Raw genomic sequence first — 21,156 nt, 5'->3', positions numbered from 1 at the left:
AGCGCAAGCATTTCACCGCTATAAATGCAAGATATAAATATAAAAGACTAATTTAATAAATATATTAAATGAAAATTCTAATCAAATTATCGATGATGTGGGAATCGTAATTAATGATTTGAAATGATAAATGAATAAAAATAAAATGTATTTGCAGAATAGAATTCGGATAGTGAGGTTTTCAGAATATTGTAATATAATGACAACAATCTATACATGATTATTCGAAAAGGTATAGAATTCTTTGTTTTATTGTACTGTATATCGTACCGTATGAAGTAATCATTGATGACTTCACTACCCTTGTTGGACTCTAATCATTCTTTTAAGAATATATTGTAATCACTTATAATATATTAAAGGTAACAACATTAAAATAATGTTTGTAATCATTGGTAACAGATTTAATCTTTATTTTTAACAATATCTATTAACCCATCAGATGTTCAGACTCGTTACTTATCAAAATATAATAGAAAATTACTGAATTACAACCAATTTACAATTAACGAAAACATCTAGCGATACTGGACGAGTACTTCTTAACCCATTCCATATTTGCCGTAGACACGATAATTGCCTTCTTTGCAGCGCTCAACGCTGCACCAAGATCTTCGAACTTTTCGTCGACAAATGAACGCAGCTGCAACATCAAGAGTGCTTATATTTTATAATAATCTTCAAGTACGCGCAAACGGAAGCTCGTGAGTTATTAGACTTAATGGGGTATTATAGTCTAGAACATTATGAAAATCTATTATATTTTTGGCATTTTCTCAAAGTGTTGATCTTTGAAAGTATGTCTGCCAAATGATTTCGTCGAATTTGGAAAATTAAGGAAGTTTGGGACGTATAACGAGAACGGTATATAGTAATATAACATTAATCAGTAACATATAGGTCAACCCCAACGATTATCTAGCCAGTTTTGATAACTAAACAAAAAAATGTTTCGAACAAATTCAAGTTAATCATCATTTAATCCGCAAGAAATTGCAATTTGAAAAATAGTAATAAACAAGGTCGCCATGATTTTTCAAACGGAACTATATATTTTGATCTCGATAGTTCTGTACACGATATCAAAACGAATTCGACAATCTGATACAAAATGACGTTGATATGGCGTTGAATTAAATAATCGAATTAAATAATCCTAATGACTCGGATACTTTCACACAGTAAATTAATAAGTCTTAAATGAGTATTCACATTCGAAATAGTCTAAACTTCAAATGTCGTGGAATCTGATCCACGACGATTTTATAAATCAACGTCATACCAAGGTCATATTATATTAGGTCGTCGAATTCGTCTTCATATCGACTACAAAACTATTAAGCACATAATATATGGTTCCATTAAAAAAAATCATTGTGACCTTGTTTTTTTTTTCTATATTTCAAATTGAAATTTCTTGGCGACTATGTATCTGACATGAAAAACTTCAAAACGCGATTTTTTCGTAACCATATTTTTCCAGAGGGTTGCCACGATATCTCCAGATCTAATTAACCGAATGATTTGAAGTTTGAAGTAAAGCTTCAGCACATGTGCCTTTATTATCCGAACGCCGATTTTCAAAATCAGATTCTCCTTTACCTTTTTTCAGTTCGTTAAAGGCGAGAAAACGTAAAAAAAATCATATTTAAGGTTCTTAATTTTTCCAGTTTTTTAAATTTCCACTGACAATAATGAATATGTTTCTTGATATTTTCATTTCCGATAAACAGAACGGTTGAAATTTGACTTTCTAAAAAAGGAATGTACAAAATCACTTCTATTACGTATTCTATTAATTATTATTATTTTCATTAAAACTAAATGATGCATATTTTTAAAGTATGAATAAGTATGTGTGCAATGCACGATCAAAAAATTCCTTATGGATTGAAGAAAGGAAAATAAAAAAAAAAAAAATGCCTGAAAATTAACGCTCTATAATAGAATATCCTCTTAACGACAATATGCTCAAAAATAATGCTGAGTAATACCTGTTCTATTTGTTCCTCTTCAGTCACCGCGCTCCCAATTGCGCTAATCACTTTACTTAGGAAGTCATATCCTCTACTGCAAAAAAACGAAAATCACACTTATCGCGAAATAGCCCGCGATTGTAGATAAGAAAGACGCGAAGTGTTTGTAAAATTTACGCACGAGTCAATAATTTTCTGGAAATTGTGTCGAGTGAATTCCAAGACGTATTTGACGTTCGTCGCACTTGCTTCCAAAACAGAGTTAACGATGGCGATCCTATATTGTTTGCGTATGTTTTCCTCATCCGATATAGATAGCATAAGGTACCTGATGTGAACGAAATTTAAAGGTCCATGCCGTATCGACGAAAGATAGCTCGAACGTTAACGGAAAACATACTTATTAATCAAATTTGCTTTTCGTGTACACGCGAGAGCTTGCAGCAGTAGTTCTTGCTCGGTGAGTAAATCGGTAAACAGTAGCCATCTACCCAACGTTCTATACCAGTCCTTTTCGTCTACGTTACGTATTCCCTCGCAGTAAACGAAACTTTTCACATCTTGCAATATCCTATGCAACGCGAAAATTTGTGAACAGATTAACAAATGTTACATCATGTCATTTTCAATTGTCTCACAATTACTTTTTAGTCTTATAACAATTTTCATGAATATTTGACGTAGAAATTACTTCTGTGTTTTCATGCTCAATCATTTATATATTTAGTTTAAATGAAAATATTTACTCGTCACTTTGATAAGTTAAAGTACAAACATTCTAAGTTCTCCACCTAATCTCCATTGCAATGAATTTGTATATTGCATAACCTACATTTTAATCTGGTGACCATGACAGTGTTCGTATAATATACAGGGTGTATACAGGGTGAGGCATTTAAAACAGGCCACCTGAATAATTCCGCTTACTTTTACCGATAAAAGAAAAAGTGTCGAACAAGAGTTGTTTGATTTCGTTTTGAAAAAAATCATTTCTTTACTGGAATGACACAGAATTAATCCTAGTTTAAAGCAAATGGTAACAACCGTAAAAAAAGTGGATTACGTACAGAGAAGGTAACATTGATCTACGCTATACCAACAATCATTAACCCATTTATGTCTATAAAAATTTGTGATCTTGCAAAGAAGTACGAATTCCAATATTTGGCCAAGTTCAATGATAACGTAGAACGAAACAATCGCTATCCAGATTATAAACAATATCGATTGCTTCATTCAAAACAAACTTGAATAGTTTTCTATGAAAGAAAATTTTCTGTGAATGTTTATAAGACATAAATTGGTCAACTGGAACCAGAAAGTAATGTCGTTTCTTTTACATTGAATTCAAATAAATAAATTTGTAACAAATTTTTATTTTTAATCAATTATGTAATCGTTCTCGTTACCAACAGCCTTTTGCTATCTGGTGTGCAAATTTTCAGTGCCAGATTGATGAAAACCAATTGGTACACAATGAGCTGACAAATGACAAACAAGTATGGACATTCGCAGAAACGACATTACTTTTTGGTTCCCCTAATATATTGTTATTAAATAGTTGAACGATACAAATCACGACATATTGCGAAACTGCGTCCAAACGCAATGGGTGAATTTAAAGACAATACTACAAAATAGCGTTATCAGAGATTAGTTAGTACACCTAGATATGACACGACAGTTCTAAAACCAGAAACTGATTACATTAAATATTAACTAGGGAATAACTTAATTCACATAATTGTTCCCATTGAATTATAAGTTGCATCTATGTATATTTTGTTCACATCGAATGTAATTTTCTCATTGCCTCCGCACCTGTTCAAAACCTTGCAGCTCCTGTTCGAAACATTTTCGTACATTGTTTGAAGTAACGAAGGTATTCAGGCGATAAGAGTTCGTAGGATACACTGTATCTCCATTCTCGATAAGATGCAACTAGTGATTAAGCAATTTTTTCGCAGTAAGAACAGTTTAGAAGTAATTGAATGTTTACGTCGAGTGGGTTTACGTTAACAATAGGTTTACGGAGATTTCTTATCAGATCTCTATTGTCGAATTATTGTTTTTACGAGTGAAATCGATTTACTGGAATTGATTAGAAAATATAAATGAAAATGAATTTGAATATATGCTTGACACTTTATATAGATAAAAATCAGCATAAGTGGTAGATAAAATATTTAAATGGTTTCTGTAAATATCCTTGTAAAATTTGGAATTGGTCAAAATGGCCGTGCTCTGTGAACCTAGTGTTGAACACGATTAACGGTTGTAATTGTTCGGCTGTGATATAATGTAAAATGTTTCATACGGTTCGTCGGGCGCTAGAATCCATTTCTGAAACAGAATTTCAGACTTCCTCAGACAATCGGGGTTGCACATCGAGCAGGAAGTCGATAGAATTATCTCTCGATGTAATTTAGCCACAAGATCATCGTGCGGAGATTGATTAAAGCTTAATCTTTTGTAGATTGGTTCCAGCAAACGACGCACATACTTCTGTAATCACAATATTTATATATCAATGAAATTTATACAGGGTGTCCCAACACAACTTTTCCATCATATAGATAGCTCGTATACTTTTTATTAAAAAATGTCACCGGAAAACATTGTTTTTCTTCAGAGAGACAAATAGGAGCCAAAACTTTTTGTCAAGGTTAAATTTTTTTAAATGTGAAGGTCATTGACATTCAATGTCACGCGAAGGTCATATTACACAGTGTCTCACCTAACTCTTAAATCATAAATATCTCGTGTGTTTTTTGTGATAGGAAAAACTGTCAGTGGAAACCATTGTTTGGTTTGGAGTGGGGCATACTATGATAGACAAAATAATGGTCTCAAGGTCATATTTTCCGAGATTTCAAGGTCATTGGCCTTTTCTTTAAATGGTGTGGGCTTTCTTATTATCGTAATTTTGTTGTTGATAAAAAAACAAATCCAAACAGATATAATGTGTCGTCCTTCAAATGACCTTGTGAGGAGTTATTCTTAAAAAATCAATGAGATTTGTAGCTAAAATGTGTATGTTACTTTCAATGGTACAAAGATATGTCTCAAGAGTAAGATGTTTAGCTTGAAAGGGCGAATATCGCGGTAGGAAGAAAAATTTGTTTCAGGGTCATACTCGTCAAAATTTCAAGGTCGTTGAAGTTTTTTCAAATAAGACTACGTATTTTTATCACCGCGATATACGGTAATTGCCGAGATCGAGACAAATTCAACGACCTTTAACGCTATGACCTCGTTGTGACCTTGAGCACGAGATAATTCATAAAATTTGGGCAATTTAATGCAAATAATAAAAATTGAAATTTTTGTCGAATATGTTCTTGAAACAAATTTTTTTCTTACGGCGACATTCGCCCTTTCAAACTAAACATCTTCGGCCGATCGCACACGGCGCAACCGATTTAAAATTAGTGTTGCAAACCGTTTGCGCTCTTTGTTTTAGCTACCCCACTATCTTTGTTTTACCTAGATCCACGATCGCATGCAACTAGTTTCAGAGTGGTTTGAAACTGATCGGTTGCGCCCGTGTGCGATTGGCCTTCCTCTTGAGACACATCTTTGTATTATTAGGCCGGGGTCACACTGTGCGTTTTTGCCGCTGCGGTTGTGACGGATGCGGTCATCCGGTTTGTGACGTTGCGTAGATTCAAATGAGAGGTGCTACACTAGTGCGGCGCTGCCGCATTCGTCGAACGCCACCGCTGCAGACTAGAGATGGCGTGAACTGCTACTTTTGAATCACTCGTGATTCAATCACGTTCATTCTCAATCACGATGATTTTTCACAGTGATTCGTGATTCTTCGTGATCCCTTCTGATTAGTACAGAACATTGTTTTCACTTTTCACGAATTATGTTGTTCTTAGGTTATATATGTATTATAATATGGTCTAAAAGCAATGTTAATATAATTTTAATACAATTTAAATTTAACTCATTTGTAGCTTCTTGAATTTCCGCTAAGGGGAGACAGTGATACACTAACGATAATAATTAACATAAACCGCTTCTGAAAAGCCATCTTTCGGATCACGGTCGTGATCGAAGTTTAATCACGACTGCGATCGTGATTGTGTGATCACCGTGAAAAATCATTGTTAGTGATTTTTCATGCCATCCCTACAGCAGACTGCGGCACGCTGAACGCACCGGACCGCTGCATCGCGCCGGAGACATGTCAAAACACGTGTATTCATATGGTCCCTGTTCACTCTACACGGTTTTGCCGCATCGTTCTTATGTATTTTTATCGATGTGTGTTTGTATTCTGTTTCGAAATATGTGGTCTTAAAATTTCTAGTAATTCATCGAATGAATTTATCGACATTCGGTAGTAACTGAAAAACTTATCCTTAAAGTTGCGGATGTTAGCAAACAAATTTTGAAATCCATTTTTAGATTCTCGCTCTGAAAAAAATGGATGAACCCAATAATTACCTCGTATCGGTTCACGCAAGAACCCTTCTGCTTCCATAGCACACGTAATTTTGAAAAATGTATTCGTATTCATGTTATCGTTTTGATAGTTCAGACGAGACTGCGTTAAAATCGCAGCAATGTATCATGTAGTAGCCTTCCGGTTAAATCGCGTCCGCTTTCGCCGCAGCGGCGAAAACGCATGGTGTGGTCCCGGCCTTAGAATGACGTACACATTTTAGCTACAAATCTCATTGATTTTATAAGAATAACTCCTCACAAGGTCATTTGAAAGTCGACATATTATACATGTTTCAATTTGTTTTTTTTATCAGCTACAAGATTACAATAACGAAAACGTCCATACTTTTAAAAAGAGGCCAATCACCTTGAAATCTGGGAAAATATGACCTTGAGATCATTTTTTTTTTTGTCTTTTTTGTGTCCCCCTCCAAACCAAACAATGTTCTTCACTGACATTTTTTTCCTATCACAAAAGACACGCGAGATGTTTAAGATTTAAGAGTTAGGTGGAACACCCTGTAAAACGTTGAATTCGTCTTGGCTTCGCTTATCATGTCGTGATGATGAATATATATATATAGTTCCATTTTAAAGTACGCCAATGACCTTGAAATTTCAAATAATATGATCTTGAAAGAACTTGTTTGTTCATCAGGACATTTTCCCTTCGAACCAAACAATGTTTTGTATGATATCTTTTCCAAAAAAAAATTCATAGATACGATGCAACACTTACTTGAAAATCGCGTTGTACGTCCGGTACGCTGCTCAGCATTTTGTTCAAAAATTTGAAATTATTTACAGCACTGACCCAGGGTTCATAGTCAAATTCCTGAACTAGATAGCTAGAAAGATTGAATGGGATCGAATAGTCTACGTATCCTGCTCTAGCCAGATTGAACGCGTCGTCTAACAGCGCGGCTCTGTTTCCTTTGTGTATCTTTATGAAATCTCCGGATCTCAGGTAATCAATAAGCATTCGCCAATTTCTCTCGTCGTAGTTCACTCGATAATATCCAATTTGCTGAACGTTAAAAATCACCCAGTCTTCGGATGAAAGACTGATGTTGATAACCAACATTTTATCTTCTGGTCTCAGCCATTCTTTCGCAGCTGTGTGCGAAAAATCAGCGAGCGACGATTTTGTAACGAAATTCAATGGTATCCACCACCTTGGAGTTTTGTGATCTTTTATACATTCGCTGCGATTTTGGAAGAATCGTTCCTGAGACACGTTGAGTATTTGCTGTTTGTAATTCCGCGTCACCGTCACTAAAGGGAATCCTGGTTGATCTGTCCAGGATTCCATTATATCTTTAATAACTATGTCGTTCCGTAATTGGCCTAACTTGTCCGAGGAACGTTGCAGATATTCGTACAAATCTAATGGCGAGGCTGCTTGGTATGACCTACGCACAAACGAAATAGAAAAGTGTATATAAAGAAATATGTGTGAAATATTTTTCGATATTCCACACGCATGCAAATTGTAAACAAAAACAACATATTAGATATTTTTGAAATCAACACAACTTTTGGATTTTATGGATGTTTCGCATACCACTGAAACGAGCTTCGCACGTTAGGATACACCCTGTAGATACGCTTGAGATAATATCTTGTACTTGTCTAGTTTATTATCGCATTTATCAGTTTTAATCAGCAAAGGCATTTCGGTACAGTTGTACTTATACATATATTTGAAGATTAAAGAAATTGATTAACAAATTTTTGTATACTCTTTGAATACCTGGTTTTCTATGCTTACATGTTTCTGAGATAACTTTGTAGGCCGTTCTTAAAAGCTGGCTCTCCAATCACGTGGGAGACCATACGGATCACTGATGCGCCTAAAGCAAAACGAAAAATTTGCATCGAGAAACAATGATTACTTCCAAGAACAGTAGCAATACGAGCAATATATTCTCATTCAATTGGATACGTGTTAAAATAAACGATTTCAATTTTCAGCGAGGTAATCTTCTAATTAAGACTGCAAATTAGTGTTATTAATTTTACTCTAATCAAAAAAGTATATACACATAATTTTAAGAATCATTCTAATTATAAACATAAAGTTAAAACTAGAATTAATGTAATACAAGTTAGTACAGTATGAAACACGAAAACTAATTAATTTAAATTGATAAAGGCAATCGTGATCAAATCCATATTCAAAGGGAGTATTTTTATAACGATTTTGTTTAATACTATCCACAGATGAGAGTTTAAAATTAAGATACTTAACAGAGTAATTACTATAATGGATATTAAAGATGTTAAATTAATCAATTTTATATATTTATTTTAAATTAGATTTGTTTAATTGGATATTAAATATAATATTGTATACTGTATACAATACTTATTAATTGATATGTTCATGAATATAACGAAATATAAAAGAATAATCAACTAATATTTACAAAGTGTCAATATCATGAAGCTGCTTGAAAATGGAAATGACTATCAATAGAAAATATACGAATATATGTATGTATATATACATAGTAGATACACTACTTCGGTACATGTAATAAGATGTAAAACTATGCATATAAATACATATATTACACACATAATTTAGATGCATATAAGGTACATGCTTCTTGTATACCAAGGGTTGGCCTACCCGAGCTTATTGGTGCTCCAATAACCATGTATCTTTTGGACTGGCGTAAATTAATTAATTTAGTTGCATGATTGAGTTATTCCTTTTCTATCCCTAAGCGATGAAGATATTGCTTCTATCTTTATTCTCCGATCTTCATCCATGAACGTAAGAAGGTAGAAAAGGAGCTTAATTTATTTACTGAATTTCTCGGAAGTTTTTAAAATCTAGACATCCATCTTGGCCTTATATCATTTTATTGAGTTGTCTTTAACAAGCTTCCAAAGGAAAAGAAGCTTGTGCTGCCATCCAAGTTTGATCAACATAGACGAAGAAACGGCATAGAAGAAATTGGAACGGTCACATCAAAGGACCACGTCGAAAACACGATAAAATTCCTCAAGAACACCAAACTATACGACAAAATACAACGTTTTTTTTACAAGTTGACGAAAACGTTTTAATTATATAATGTGTCTGATAATTAGACTGCGGATCTTTATGCAAAATAAAATCTTGGCAAACGTGCCTACAAAAATTGAAACTAAATAGAAATTTCTTTTATTCTGCAAACATTATAATATGAACTTTACTTTTCAATTTCTTTTATATTCTTGCATATTGTTTGCATTTTGTAGTTTCTTGCACATTCAAATTTTCTATAAATGCATAAAGATCCGCAGTCTACTGATAACCAATGACAATATTCATGACGGTTAGCAGCACCATCAACCTAAAACATTAACCCTTTATTTACTGAATTTCTCAAAACTTTTTAAAACCTAGGCGTCCATCTTGATCTTATATCATCTTATAGAGTTTTCTTTAACAAGCTTCCAAAAAAAAGCTTGTGCTGCTACCCAACAATTAAAAACAAACTTCATAGAAGTGGACTTGAAAGTCACAATAGGTTTCAAAGCGTTTAATTAATATATTAGTACCACGAGAAAATTGACGGGACTTATTAAGTCCCGTAAGTAAATAAAGAGTTAAATTGTGCGGCGCATCTGAACTCGTTTGTGAAAAAAAAATGGCGCATGATATGCTAAAGATTGTCTACCCCTGTTATATACGTTACACGTAGTTTATTTAATTGTTAATTAATTCTCAAGTATCTGACACATGAAAATGTATCAATGTTAGTTGGACAACGATGAACCACTTTAGTACGAATTGAAACGCACCTTTTTTGTACGAAACGAAATCCAGCACATCCATGATGCTACTAGGACTTCCCACGTTTCGTCCGTTCATGACTCTAGTGTGATTCGTTGAGTCCAAAACAAGCGTCGGTTGTAGGATGTCTACTGCAAATTTGTCCATCACCTTCCAACTGGGTTGCACCGAAGATACAGCAAAGTACTGAAAATAAGACGCGAAGCCCTCCTTGAGCCAGGCGACGTTCCAGAACATCGGCGTCACGAGATTTCCAAACCAGGTGTGGGCATATTCGTGAGCCATCGTGGTGAATCCGTCGAACATGTACTTGGTAGGTGTAACGCCGTCCTCGAATAACACCACCGTCTCTCTATAGGTGATCATGCCCCAATTCTCCATCGCGTGGAAATTAAAATCAGCAACGGCGATCTGGTCCATTTTCGGAATTGGATTATCGATCCCGAACCAGCCATTCAGAAACGAATATATCGGGACACCTTGATTCAAAGCGATCGACGCGCGTCGATTCATGGATCCCCTTGTCCACATTTTGAAATTCTTCGAGGAAACAGATGTCTCCGCGGCAAAATCGTGGACAGCCCATCCGACTAGGTACGTGGACATCCTGGGCGTAGTTAGGAACGTCGTGACGTAATAATTCGTTTGATGCCTGAAACTCGACACGCTTAAATTAGTAAAACAGTAGGCAAATAGGTGAACATTCGTTAGGTAAAGATAGTGGAAAGTTTATTTTCATGTACTAGGTACAGTGACTCGTTGATTTCTTTGGGGTTCGATTTCCTGTGGAAAAAGAAAGTCGAAGAGAAATATAAGAGTGACGAGATCGAGTGACACTTGGAATGTATTGGCGTACCAGTGAAAACATGAAAAAGTGGAGGACTCAAGGAGTTATCATTGAAAAATAGAAGATCCTGTGGAATCTCCATAAAAACCTACAAGAAAGTAGAAAAATATGTGAAATCGAAATGAGCTGTCAGATGATTTGCCTAGATTTTTGCGGCTTGGAAGTCAAATGCTTGGCGTGGCCAGGCAAGACATTCTTAAATCATCAATACCCATACTTTCTCTTTTATAGACTTTCAGGTAATTGGTCAATTTAAAACTCTGACAATATTTTGAGTACACTTTCATTGTATCGGGATTTAAAATATTTCTAAGGTCATTCATCGACGCCAATACCTTTACTCTCGCTTTCAGATAATTTGTCAGTTTAAAACTCTGACAATATGAGTACACTTTTATTATTTTGCTTTTTAAAATAATTCTTATTCATCGACACTTTGACCTTGGCTGGCCACCCCAAGCATTTGACTTCCAGGCCGCGGAAATCTAGGCAAATCATCTGACAGCTCGTTTCGATTTCACATATTTTTCTACTTTCTTGTACTTTTTTATGGGGATCTTCTATTTTTCAATGATAACTCCTTGAGTCCTCCACTGTTTCATGTACTTGACGTAATTTTTTTACTTTTTTGAAGTTTCTTATCGGATCTTACTTCTTTTTACAAATCATTTATTATATAGAATCTATTTTAAATTTATAAAAATAAAATTGATATTTCTGTAATCGTTACATAAGAAGTCTAGATTATTATTTGTTTTTTTTTAATTGAATAGAGTAAAATAAAGGAAGAGAGGATAACAAAAGCGAATATATATAGAGTTAACACTTGCATTTGCAAAGCAAAAAACTTACGAGTCCTTCGTTGTAGTCTCGATCGCAGTGTTACTGGTTACCATTTGATTTCCAACATGGCCAACATGGAGAGTGAAGAACGCTTTCAAGTGAGGCTCATCCATGCAGGGAAATGCTCGGCGTGCATACGTCGGTGAGAACTGAGTTACTCCCATCCACCTAGAAATTTGTCGCTTTCAAACTTTTCCTCGTCTCAGAAAGGTCAATAACAGGTGTAATATGACAATTAAGTTACTTCGTTTCTCCATTCTCAACGTAAGAGCTCCTGTAAAAGCCAAATACGTCGTTTCGCACTTCACCCTCGAAGTGAAGTCCCAAAACGTATACACCAGGCTCCAATTTTGTTTGAAAGTTCAGAATATGGAATTGCCTCTGACTATCGTGACTTTGATCGCCTACTGGGAAATTAATCGAATCCAACGTCTCCTCTCTTCGTTGGCGTAGAGATGTTTCCCCTTCGTGTATTATTAGGCCATCGTTGTGGACCACAATGGTGTCGATCGCTTCGAGGATTTTCAAAGTTATATTCACACAACCTTGATACGCAAAGTCATTCAAGCCCAATCGAGTGTATATCCAAAGATCATATGAAATTGGTACGATTTCTTTCGGTAGTCGATACGACGAATAGTCATTGTCATTTTTCAATTCATTTACACTTAACGTTTGTTCAGGACTTACAGTAAATGGTGCGACTGGTTCGAATACAGTTATCAAAAATATCACCCAGAAATAGAATGTCCATCCCATGATGTAACGATTTTATGTCACAATTTTCAATTAAACGATCACTTCTCTATGTTACTTTCTTGGAAATTGTATTGGAACGATCCAAGATCGATGACATGTGTCAATCATGCATGCGGTTTGGTATACGTTGTGTCTTAGATCGTTCGAAAACTCGTCAGTAGGTGTCGTGATGTCCTCAATATTCTTTGAAATTCTTTCACAATAGTTCGATGAACTTCTAAAATAAAAGTTTCAACTAAACTCCTCTTGTCTTTACCGTTTCTGAGATAGAGTCCGTCAGGTAGACGATGGTTCCTCTGACGGATCTGAGATGAATCATACTTGCGTGATGATCGGTACCAGCTCTATATCCCCTCTCTTTTCAGGCATGCCCTCTCTACATCGAAGAACTCCGACTTTAGTTAAGAACGACTCTTCAAGAAGAAGTAGAAGTCTTCAAGGAGCCAGAAGAAAACGCGAACGTTACTCGAGGAAGAAGGTCTTAGATCGGCCTTATTCTATTCCTCGAAACTATCAATCTGAATCACTGAGATGCAAGCGACCACCAGTTATTTTTATCGTTCGATACATTCTTTTATCTTGCGTTACCGTTGTTAACGTTCAAGATTGGCAGATGCTCGTATCGGACATCTAATCATATTTTAACCCGTTATTCATGATAAATCAACGTGAAAGTAGAATCTATGTAATATTGAATTAAATTGTTCATTTTACGGTAAATATATATTTATTTTGAAATATTCTACGTTAGAAAATAATAAACAAACTTTGTGCATGTACGGTGGTCATTGATGCAAATGAATATTAATATTAATATTAATGCATTGTGTTTATTTTAATATCTTTATTTGGTTTCTTGTGTGGCGGTACAAACAAATAAAGCATTACAACGATTTAAAAAAAGTAGCCTATTGTCTAAGTTAGAAAGATATTTTTCAATCGTTTTACTTTCTGAATTACGAGTATGAATAATTATTGATTGTATGTATTTGATTAGAAGTTAAAAGTAGTTTCATTTTTTAACCGACTTCGAAAAGGAGCAGGTTACTCAATTTGACATGTATATATTTTTTTTTATTTACTTTTTTTTTATGTATATTACTCGATTACGTCGAGACGGCTTGACCAATCGGAATAAAACCAGTTGCGTCTTGTAGAGCATGTCTCCGAGGTGGTGCCATTATCAACAAATTTGAGGATTTCTCATTTTTACCCGTTTTTTTTGTTGCAAAAAACCGAAAAATTTTGTATTGCTTCTTATTCCGAAACGATTTGACCAATCGAATTGAATCTTCTTGCATCTGGTAGGACTTCGTTGCCTCTTAAAAGTTTAAAAATATATTTGACCTTCTTCCATTTTTTACCACTTTATTGTACTTTTCATCGCAAAATTGTACTATTTCACGTATGTTCGGTCTGAATTCGATGAAACCCTTTATTATATCATAATTTAGTTACATTTTATTTGCTATCTATTCATATAAAATATATATATTATAACTGGCCCTGCCTTCTCCACAATAGGTGTCCATGCTTTGATAATGAGCAATGGTATCCATAATAAGTCCATGCATTGATAATGAATATAAAAACCCTTCTGTCTACACCTAAATTCTGCCCTGCCGATAAGTAAATTAAAAAATAAATGTCATTCGTGAACGTAACAAAATATATAACTTTGATAACTTATGCGATAACGTTATTATTTCAGGTTTTCACTGAAGTACAGCGACTGCGATATCATGGTCAACACGATATTCTATAGATAACATCGAACGATAACTGTTTAAGCAGCACTTTTCTAATTCATTGCAAAAAGCTCGTAAATATGGCATGCAAAGTACTTTCGCGTAATGCACGACAAGAAGGAGTTACATATTCTGTTTAATAAGAAGCGATAACGTTGAAACTATTCCAAGAGAAAAATTTCCATTCATTTATCTTGTACGCAAAGAAAGAAAAAATGTTTATTGAGTATATCGCGTATCTTACGATACTTACTCGTTGTATTTGACGTATCTACAATGACTCATTACCGTTACCTGTTAGCAGTATAACATCATTTATCGATGTACTTGTAGGGATTCTTACTATGTTGCTTTTATCAATTCGTAAGTAGCTCATGCTTATCTATCTGTGTCAAAGCAACGGGAAATTTGATCAAATGTACTGCATTCGATAACTTTTACCATTCTTGCTGTATAAAACAAACTTAATAAGATACACGAATGACGTTCCAAGTCGAATGGATCGCTTCATACATTGGATGGCAGAGATTTTCATAATATTGTTGAGTTTCGGCATAACGAGTTAACAAGAACTTTAATAAATAACAACCACCTTTACAATAGAAATGTGTACAATAGGAATGCAATTAAATGTAGCTTCGGAACGTCTGCTCTCAATAGCGTCTTGCTCGAATCTGACAGCTTGACAGGCGATCGATCCGATCGTCTTCTTCTCGCTGTATTCATGTTCCGGTCGCGAGCACCAGCAGGCCTTGGATCCATCCAAAGGGTGCTCGCAACAATATTGAAAAACGATGCATACTACGCCACGTTAAGTTGCTGAGTGTCGACGAACGAAAGGGGACCGGGACTGCCCCGACTTCGCTGTTAAGATATAAGCAGTTGAAATGTACAGGTGGACTTCCGGCGCGGGCTGTTTAAATCCTTGTCAGCTGAATGTGCGAAAAAGACACACCGATGCACACTCGCTCGCGTTACAAGTGAAACGCGTCAAGTGAAACTTATCTGCATAAGTTTTTATCTGGTATATACTAGGATATTTCCAAACAAATAAAAAATGACAAAATGGCGATCCTTTGAAGGAAAATATCGATTTTCAGCAAAAATATTGTTGATTATTTGTTAATAACAAAGAAACTAATGAACAGATCACAAATATCCTAGTACATACGAGATAAAAACTTATGCAGATTAAGAAATTGTTGATTTTATGTGTTTCAGATTTCAGAATCTTTAATTAAAGATAGTTCAATGTAATATTCATATTTCTTCTTGACAAAATTCTAATATAATTATAAAAACATAATAAATATACGCATAAAGTTTAAAATAAATCGTTTTATAATATCAATTTCAAAAAAAATTACCAAAAAAGCATTGTTTTTCTTGGCCAATAAATTAGAACGATCCCTTGAGGTTTCCGAGGGTAAACCTCGATTAGTAATTAACTATGAAGGACACGGCGTGAAATATTCAAGTAACCTTTCTCAAAATCGTGTGTAAAATTTCAGAAAGCATAGTTATGTTATCTACCTGCAATAATGTTCCTAAAGAATCTGATGTTTTACCATTACGTGATAAGGATCTGATTTCCTAGACTAACATCCCAGAATCATTTCTCGTTCTTAGAAGCATACAAAGGACATCCGTGTACTCCAACAGCTAGGATATTGTTTCGACAGCAGGATCGCGATAAATGGTTAAATTATGCAAAAAATCATGCTTCAATGAAATATGTTTCTTTTTATTTTGATTAAAGTACAAAACATTTTCACTTAAAATTCTAATATTATCATCCGTAAGTTTCTCGTTACATCTGCGCATACTCGAGTGCGCAGTCAATTTATGAATACACGACCGGTCATCGCGGCATAACTTAAAATAATTTAATTAAGGCAACTCTGTTATTACTCTACGCATTAGTCTTTTTCGAATATATTACTATTCACCACCCAATAATCGTAAAGCTTAAGTTTTATTATACGCTGACTCGTAATAATACAAACTACGCGCTTATCGCGTAATTCCGAGTAATGGACTTTGTTTGAAGAAATTCGAAACTGTGGATATTAATCTACCCCGACTAGACAAGCAAGCGATTGAATTTTAAGCAGAATGCATTCGTAATTACATCGTGTGCTATTTACAGAGTTCTGCTGTATATGCTTTTAGAAGTCTGATTATGTGTGTATGTGTGTGTGTGTGTGTGTGTGTTTTTTATTTTTAATAATATACGAATGCCAAATGAGCGTCGTAAGAATAAATTTCATCGAGGAACCAGTAATTGTGAGGCTTTAGCATCACTTTCCTTGAAAAAACAATATAACTCTTGGTACATGTCGTTCGTTAAAAATATCAACGACACTTGTCGATACGTTATAATGTTAAAGCGTATGAATGTCATGAATGAATATCATTATTTTCTAAATATTGATTCATTCAGGTTCAAATGCTCACACTGGACAATATGTTGCGTCATAATTTAGCAATTTCCCCTTGGTTTTTCTTTGCATTCAATCTCAAAAGCATAAAATATATATTTATACTTCTCTTTAAACTCAGAAAGAGATTGCCTGCATTATATAATGTAAACATTATTGCTTTTAGCGAATTTGCATTGTATATATTATTCGATTAATTCAAAGAAGTAATGTAAATCTTCGGTTTGAGCTATACAATACATGGTAATTTTAAATAAATTCCAACGACACAAATCAATTGTATTGTTACTCTCGATTCCGCGCAACTATTCGACCTACTTTGCTTTGCTTTATTACTTTCACGTCGAAAAAGTAATCCAATACTGCGTAATACTAATTTCTTCGTTATCATGTGATCGCATGATTTAATAGATTATTGTCCTCTTGTAATTCGTCAAATCGTCGTTGATTCGGCGATAGAATTTGGACTAAAACAACTCAGATTATTAAATTTTTAATCATTTTCTTCGAATGTACCTGCTGCAAAATTACTTTCATCGTTGAATATGAGGTATTAAGAACCGGAAGAACGACACTTCATATAAAAATAAGATTACCATAACAATATTAGTAACATAATCACCGGGCCTGACCAGTTTGAAGGTTTTCTTAAAGATTCAAATCTTAAAAACAATTTTCTGCAAGAATTGTAACGAAATTCGAAAATTTTCTTCGAAACGACATTTTTCAAGTTTTATGACTGATTCGCTTGATATGGGACAAACGAATACAGTATATGCCATTTTATTATCCCAGCCAAAATAATCTCGACATCTGCAAAAGATTCTATTTCAACCCCAAAAAGCTACAAAATTTTATTGGAAATATTGCATTTAGTGTATGGGATGTTGTAATTCTATCGATATTCAAACATTTTTATGTTTTCTTTTTTTTTTAATTTTATTAATAGTTGTATTTACGTAGAATAGTACTCGCTTCAATTCTTTTCTATAAGATAGATTTTGAAGTTCTAGATTAATCAGAGGCCTTAGGATGAATTAAAAGCGACATTCCAATGCTCCATAATAATCATAACTTAAACCACACCAGGAATTATTTCAATAGAATCAGTCATTTATATTGAACAAAATTCTTGTTAAAGTTCTAATTAGTTGCATCCATTAGAATTCTAAACTAAGATTGTCTATGTCGATTAATTTTGTTGGGGTTCCAAACTAGTCAGATCCCTTGAAGTACATCGATAGCGATATTACAATGCTCGACATTCTTGCAAACAATACAATTTCAGTAAATCCATTCAGCCATCAAAGGTTGTTACGTTCTCGAAAAGTGTAGAAATCGTAGAAGTTCGTTCATTCTGGTTCTCAATGTCCCATGTTTCGGCGCCGATAACGCACGCCGGGATCACAAAGCGGTTTCCAGCGTAGGGGCACTGGGACTGCGAGCGACGTTTTGCGTCGCGGAGTTCTGAGGGGACTCAGACCTGGATCTGAGTATTTGTCTGACGTAAGTATTCTGGCCTTGTTTCGGATTTGCCGCCGTGCCAGCCAGGAATTGCGCTCTGGCCAGTTGATTGCTGATCCTCCTCGACTCGAAAGCGCTTATCGCTTGCTGGCACGAAAGCGTGAGCTGGGTGCACTTTGGCGAATACTGGATTGCTGAACTAACGGCACTGTTCTGCTGACGCGAGTCTGAAACGCTTTGAACGGGCGATGCACACTCAGCAGCACTAATTTGCAGATTGGAGATCAAACGATTGTCACTAGCAGTGCAACTTCCTACGCTGGTGGGTTGTCTTTGGCCGCTTCTATCGGACTTCGGGTTGGAAATGTCGTCGTTTGCCGTTGACAGCCTATTGTTACAGGCGTCGGAAGCCATGATTCCCGAGTCGTCGCGGGAACGCAAATGTTCTGGAAGATCGCTGCAGAGATCCAACTGTCTCTTTGCATTCAGTCTTGAAACAGGGCAAACGTTTTCTGGGGAGGGTTTCATAGCTTTCTCCTCGGCCGCTGTATCCTCGATGATCGTGGATGACAAGACGTCCGTTCGTGGCGTTTGAAACCTCCACACCGAACGAGGGCTCAGAACTTTGGCTAATGGTGTCGTCTGCTGGATGGTCGACGATGGTTGTTGTTGCTGCGATTGTTGTCGCGAAAGTTTCAGTTGCTCTGCCGCCGAGAGCCTGGTGGGCCCCGTCTTCACGCTCTGTTGGAGCAGTAAACGTTTGAAGTCCAACCGTGACGTTGCTGGTGACGACGATTGAGCATTCTGTGTCACCTGAAATGACGAATATCGTGTTATTCTTAAGCGAAAACAATGTTTATTTATGGCAAGTAACAATGCCAATTCCAATGAAAGGGACACATTGTAGCAATATTTCGGAGATTCAGGCCGCTGTAACCGCCGTACTAAACGGGCTACCAAAACAGGAGCTGCAAAGGCCCTTCGAAATGTTAATTACGCGGTCTACACGCTGTATTGACGCAGAGGGAGATTATTTTGAGTAAATAAACGTGTGTGTAAAAACCAGGGATTCGAACCGCTGCTGAACCCTAACCCAAATCCGGTTAATGAAGGGAAAGTTACTGTAACCCATACTAACCACGAAGGAACGGTTCTTGAATTGTAGGAAGAGCGGGTTAAACCTGCTCGGAGTGGGTTACTAGCAGCAGAAGACATCCTAGACATCCAGACAAGTCAAAGATATGTGAACTCACAGGCAATATTCAAATCAAATGAAACTAGATTGTTTAAAATGTACGAGTATATAATGAATGTAGGATTGATTAATTTTAGAGTGTTGTTAGAAACGGTATTTGTACTTTCTTTTTAAACGTCAACAATTATTTGGCATAATAAATGTACAATGAACAGGCATAAGTTAAAGACGGAATAAATATATACAAAATATGTACACACACATATACGAGTAAATGTAAGCACTTGCATGACCTTCTTCTCGCGCATGGACAGTAGAGTAGAAAACAGACAATATTGAAATAAAATTGATTACCGTTTAAAAACATGGTAATAACTATGGTTTTTACTGTATTATTATAACGCGCATACAACCGGATTAACCGGGTTACTCGGGTTACAGATGTCTTGTGTTACCTGGTTAGATGGGTTATTCTATAATACGAAGTGCTGGAATCCCTGGTAAAAACTTTACTTGTACTTTCTTCTTTTTATACCAAAAGTTCGGTTTCTTTTTAGACAGGCCGTGTATTATCATATACTAGAATAGTATAAAATTTTGATTTATGACATAAATATGTTCCTTAATGTCTACAGATTCATATAAGCACAAGTATCATTACAGTGAACTACATGCTTTATGAGTCACATTATGTAATACGACATGATCTCTGTTTGCACATCCTGTGCAACGAAATGGCTCCGAGTGCAAAGGGTTCAAATTGATCTCTTATGTGTATGCTTGAATCGTATTGAAAATCACAAAGTCGATGTATATCGACTCTAAGGTACCAGAAGAGTTAAAGTGCCATCGAAAGCGACATTACAATGCTCGATAATATTCGCAACATTGATAACGAAGAAATTCGTCTAAAAGGATTCGAAACGTACCACTGGAGGTTTATGTGACTCCGAACTCCAACTGTGTCTGGTTCCAGGCGGCATCTTCACCAAGGAGTTGGTCGATCCGTACGGCGACTGGTTTTCGCCATCGTCCTTTATATTCAGTCTTTTCTTCGATTTGTGAATCGCGGCGAACAGCTCCTCGTTAGACATGGTGCTTTTCGTCGGAGATAGAATTAAATTGGTCGGTGTACTTCTTCCCGATGAAGTCTGAACGGGGGTGCTTCTTCCAGAGTTCGGCATCGGCGACGAGCAGTTGCTGCCAGCAGTCAGAGCCAAACGTTCGGCAACAGTTGGCATACTACGTCCGGTCGGCGTGGACGACTTGAAGCTATTGCCATAGCTGTGCCCGATCGGGGAAATTGGATTGTGCTTTAAAGCATCAGCACTAGGAGACTTCGTAACGGGATCACGAACGGGCGAGGACGCGAAAAATCGATATCCCAGCGCTGTCAAGCCTAATGGTGTTGCGAATCTAGATGAACAAAGCAAAACCTTTACAATCTAATGCTTTCAATTTTAGGGCAATTGTTTACAATATTTTTTAAGAGAAATCAGTGTCAAAGCAGGAGCAGGAGGAACACGTGACATTAGGCCACGTGACAATGTGGCGGTGTGAATGTACGTCGATATTAGTAACAAAATTGACTCGTTCAGGGTTAAATACTCGCGGATTGCCAAAACAATCCAAAGC

General features: G+C 35.8%; 2 protein-coding genes across 3 annotated transcripts in view; both read right to left on the bottom strand.

Annotated features, from left to right (window-relative positions):
- Nucleotides 1-377: 377 nt before the first annotated feature.
- Nucleotides 378-12,961, bottom strand: LOC128889651 (aminopeptidase N-like). The gene is made up of 10 exons (XM_054147482.1): nucleotides 12,159-12,961; nucleotides 11,924-12,082; nucleotides 10,233-10,876; nucleotides 8,206-8,287; nucleotides 7,174-7,846; nucleotides 4,294-4,481; nucleotides 2,377-2,547; nucleotides 2,158-2,304; nucleotides 1,995-2,070; nucleotides 378-643 (listed from the first exon to the last, which is right to left on the bottom strand). Exons 1-10 carry the CDS (start codon nucleotides 12,671-12,673, stop codon nucleotides 506-508), a joined length of 2,793 nt encoding a protein of 930 aa, XP_054003457.1. The 5' UTR covers nucleotides 12,674-12,961; the 3' UTR covers nucleotides 378-505.
- Nucleotides 12,962-17,358: 4,397 nt separating this feature from the next.
- The window catches only part of LOC128888871 (mucin-4), a 168,039-nt gene continuing 164,241 nt past the window's right edge, over nucleotides 17,359-21,156 (bottom strand). For both annotated transcript variants that reach the window (XM_054146081.1, XM_054146171.1), the window contains 2 exons: nucleotides 20,451-20,937; nucleotides 17,359-19,139 (listed from right to left, as the gene is read on the bottom strand). In XM_054146081.1, the coding sequence (XP_054002056.1) occupies nucleotides 18,267-19,139; nucleotides 20,451-20,937 (1,360 nt within the window). In that variant the 3' untranslated portion in view covers nucleotides 17,359-18,266. The remainder of the gene's footprint in view (nucleotides 19,140-20,450; nucleotides 20,938-21,156) is intronic.

The sequence above is a fragment of the Hylaeus anthracinus genome, unplaced genomic scaffold (genome assembly GCF_026225885.1).
Source record: "Hylaeus anthracinus isolate JK02 unplaced genomic scaffold, UHH_iyHylAnth1.0_haploid 0, whole genome shotgun sequence".
In the NCBI taxonomy this organism is placed as follows: Eukaryota; Metazoa; Arthropoda; class Insecta; order Hymenoptera; family Colletidae; genus Hylaeus; species Hylaeus anthracinus.
Note: the sequence above shows the minus strand (reverse complement) of the source record. Positions and strands in the feature narration are given on the sequence as shown.

Coding starts and splice junctions, on each gene's coding strand:
- LOC128889651 (XM_054147482.1), bottom strand. CDS start 12,673: ATGGGATGGACATTCTATTTCTGGGTGATATTTTTGATAACTGTATTC. Junction 10,877..11,923: donor GAGACTACAACGAAGGACTC/GTAAGTTTTTTG, acceptor GTCGAGTTTCAG/GCATCAAACGAATTATTACG. Junction 2,305..2,376: donor AAAGCAAATTTGATTAATAA/GTATGTTTTCCG, acceptor CGTTCACATCAG/GTACCTTATGCTATCTATAT.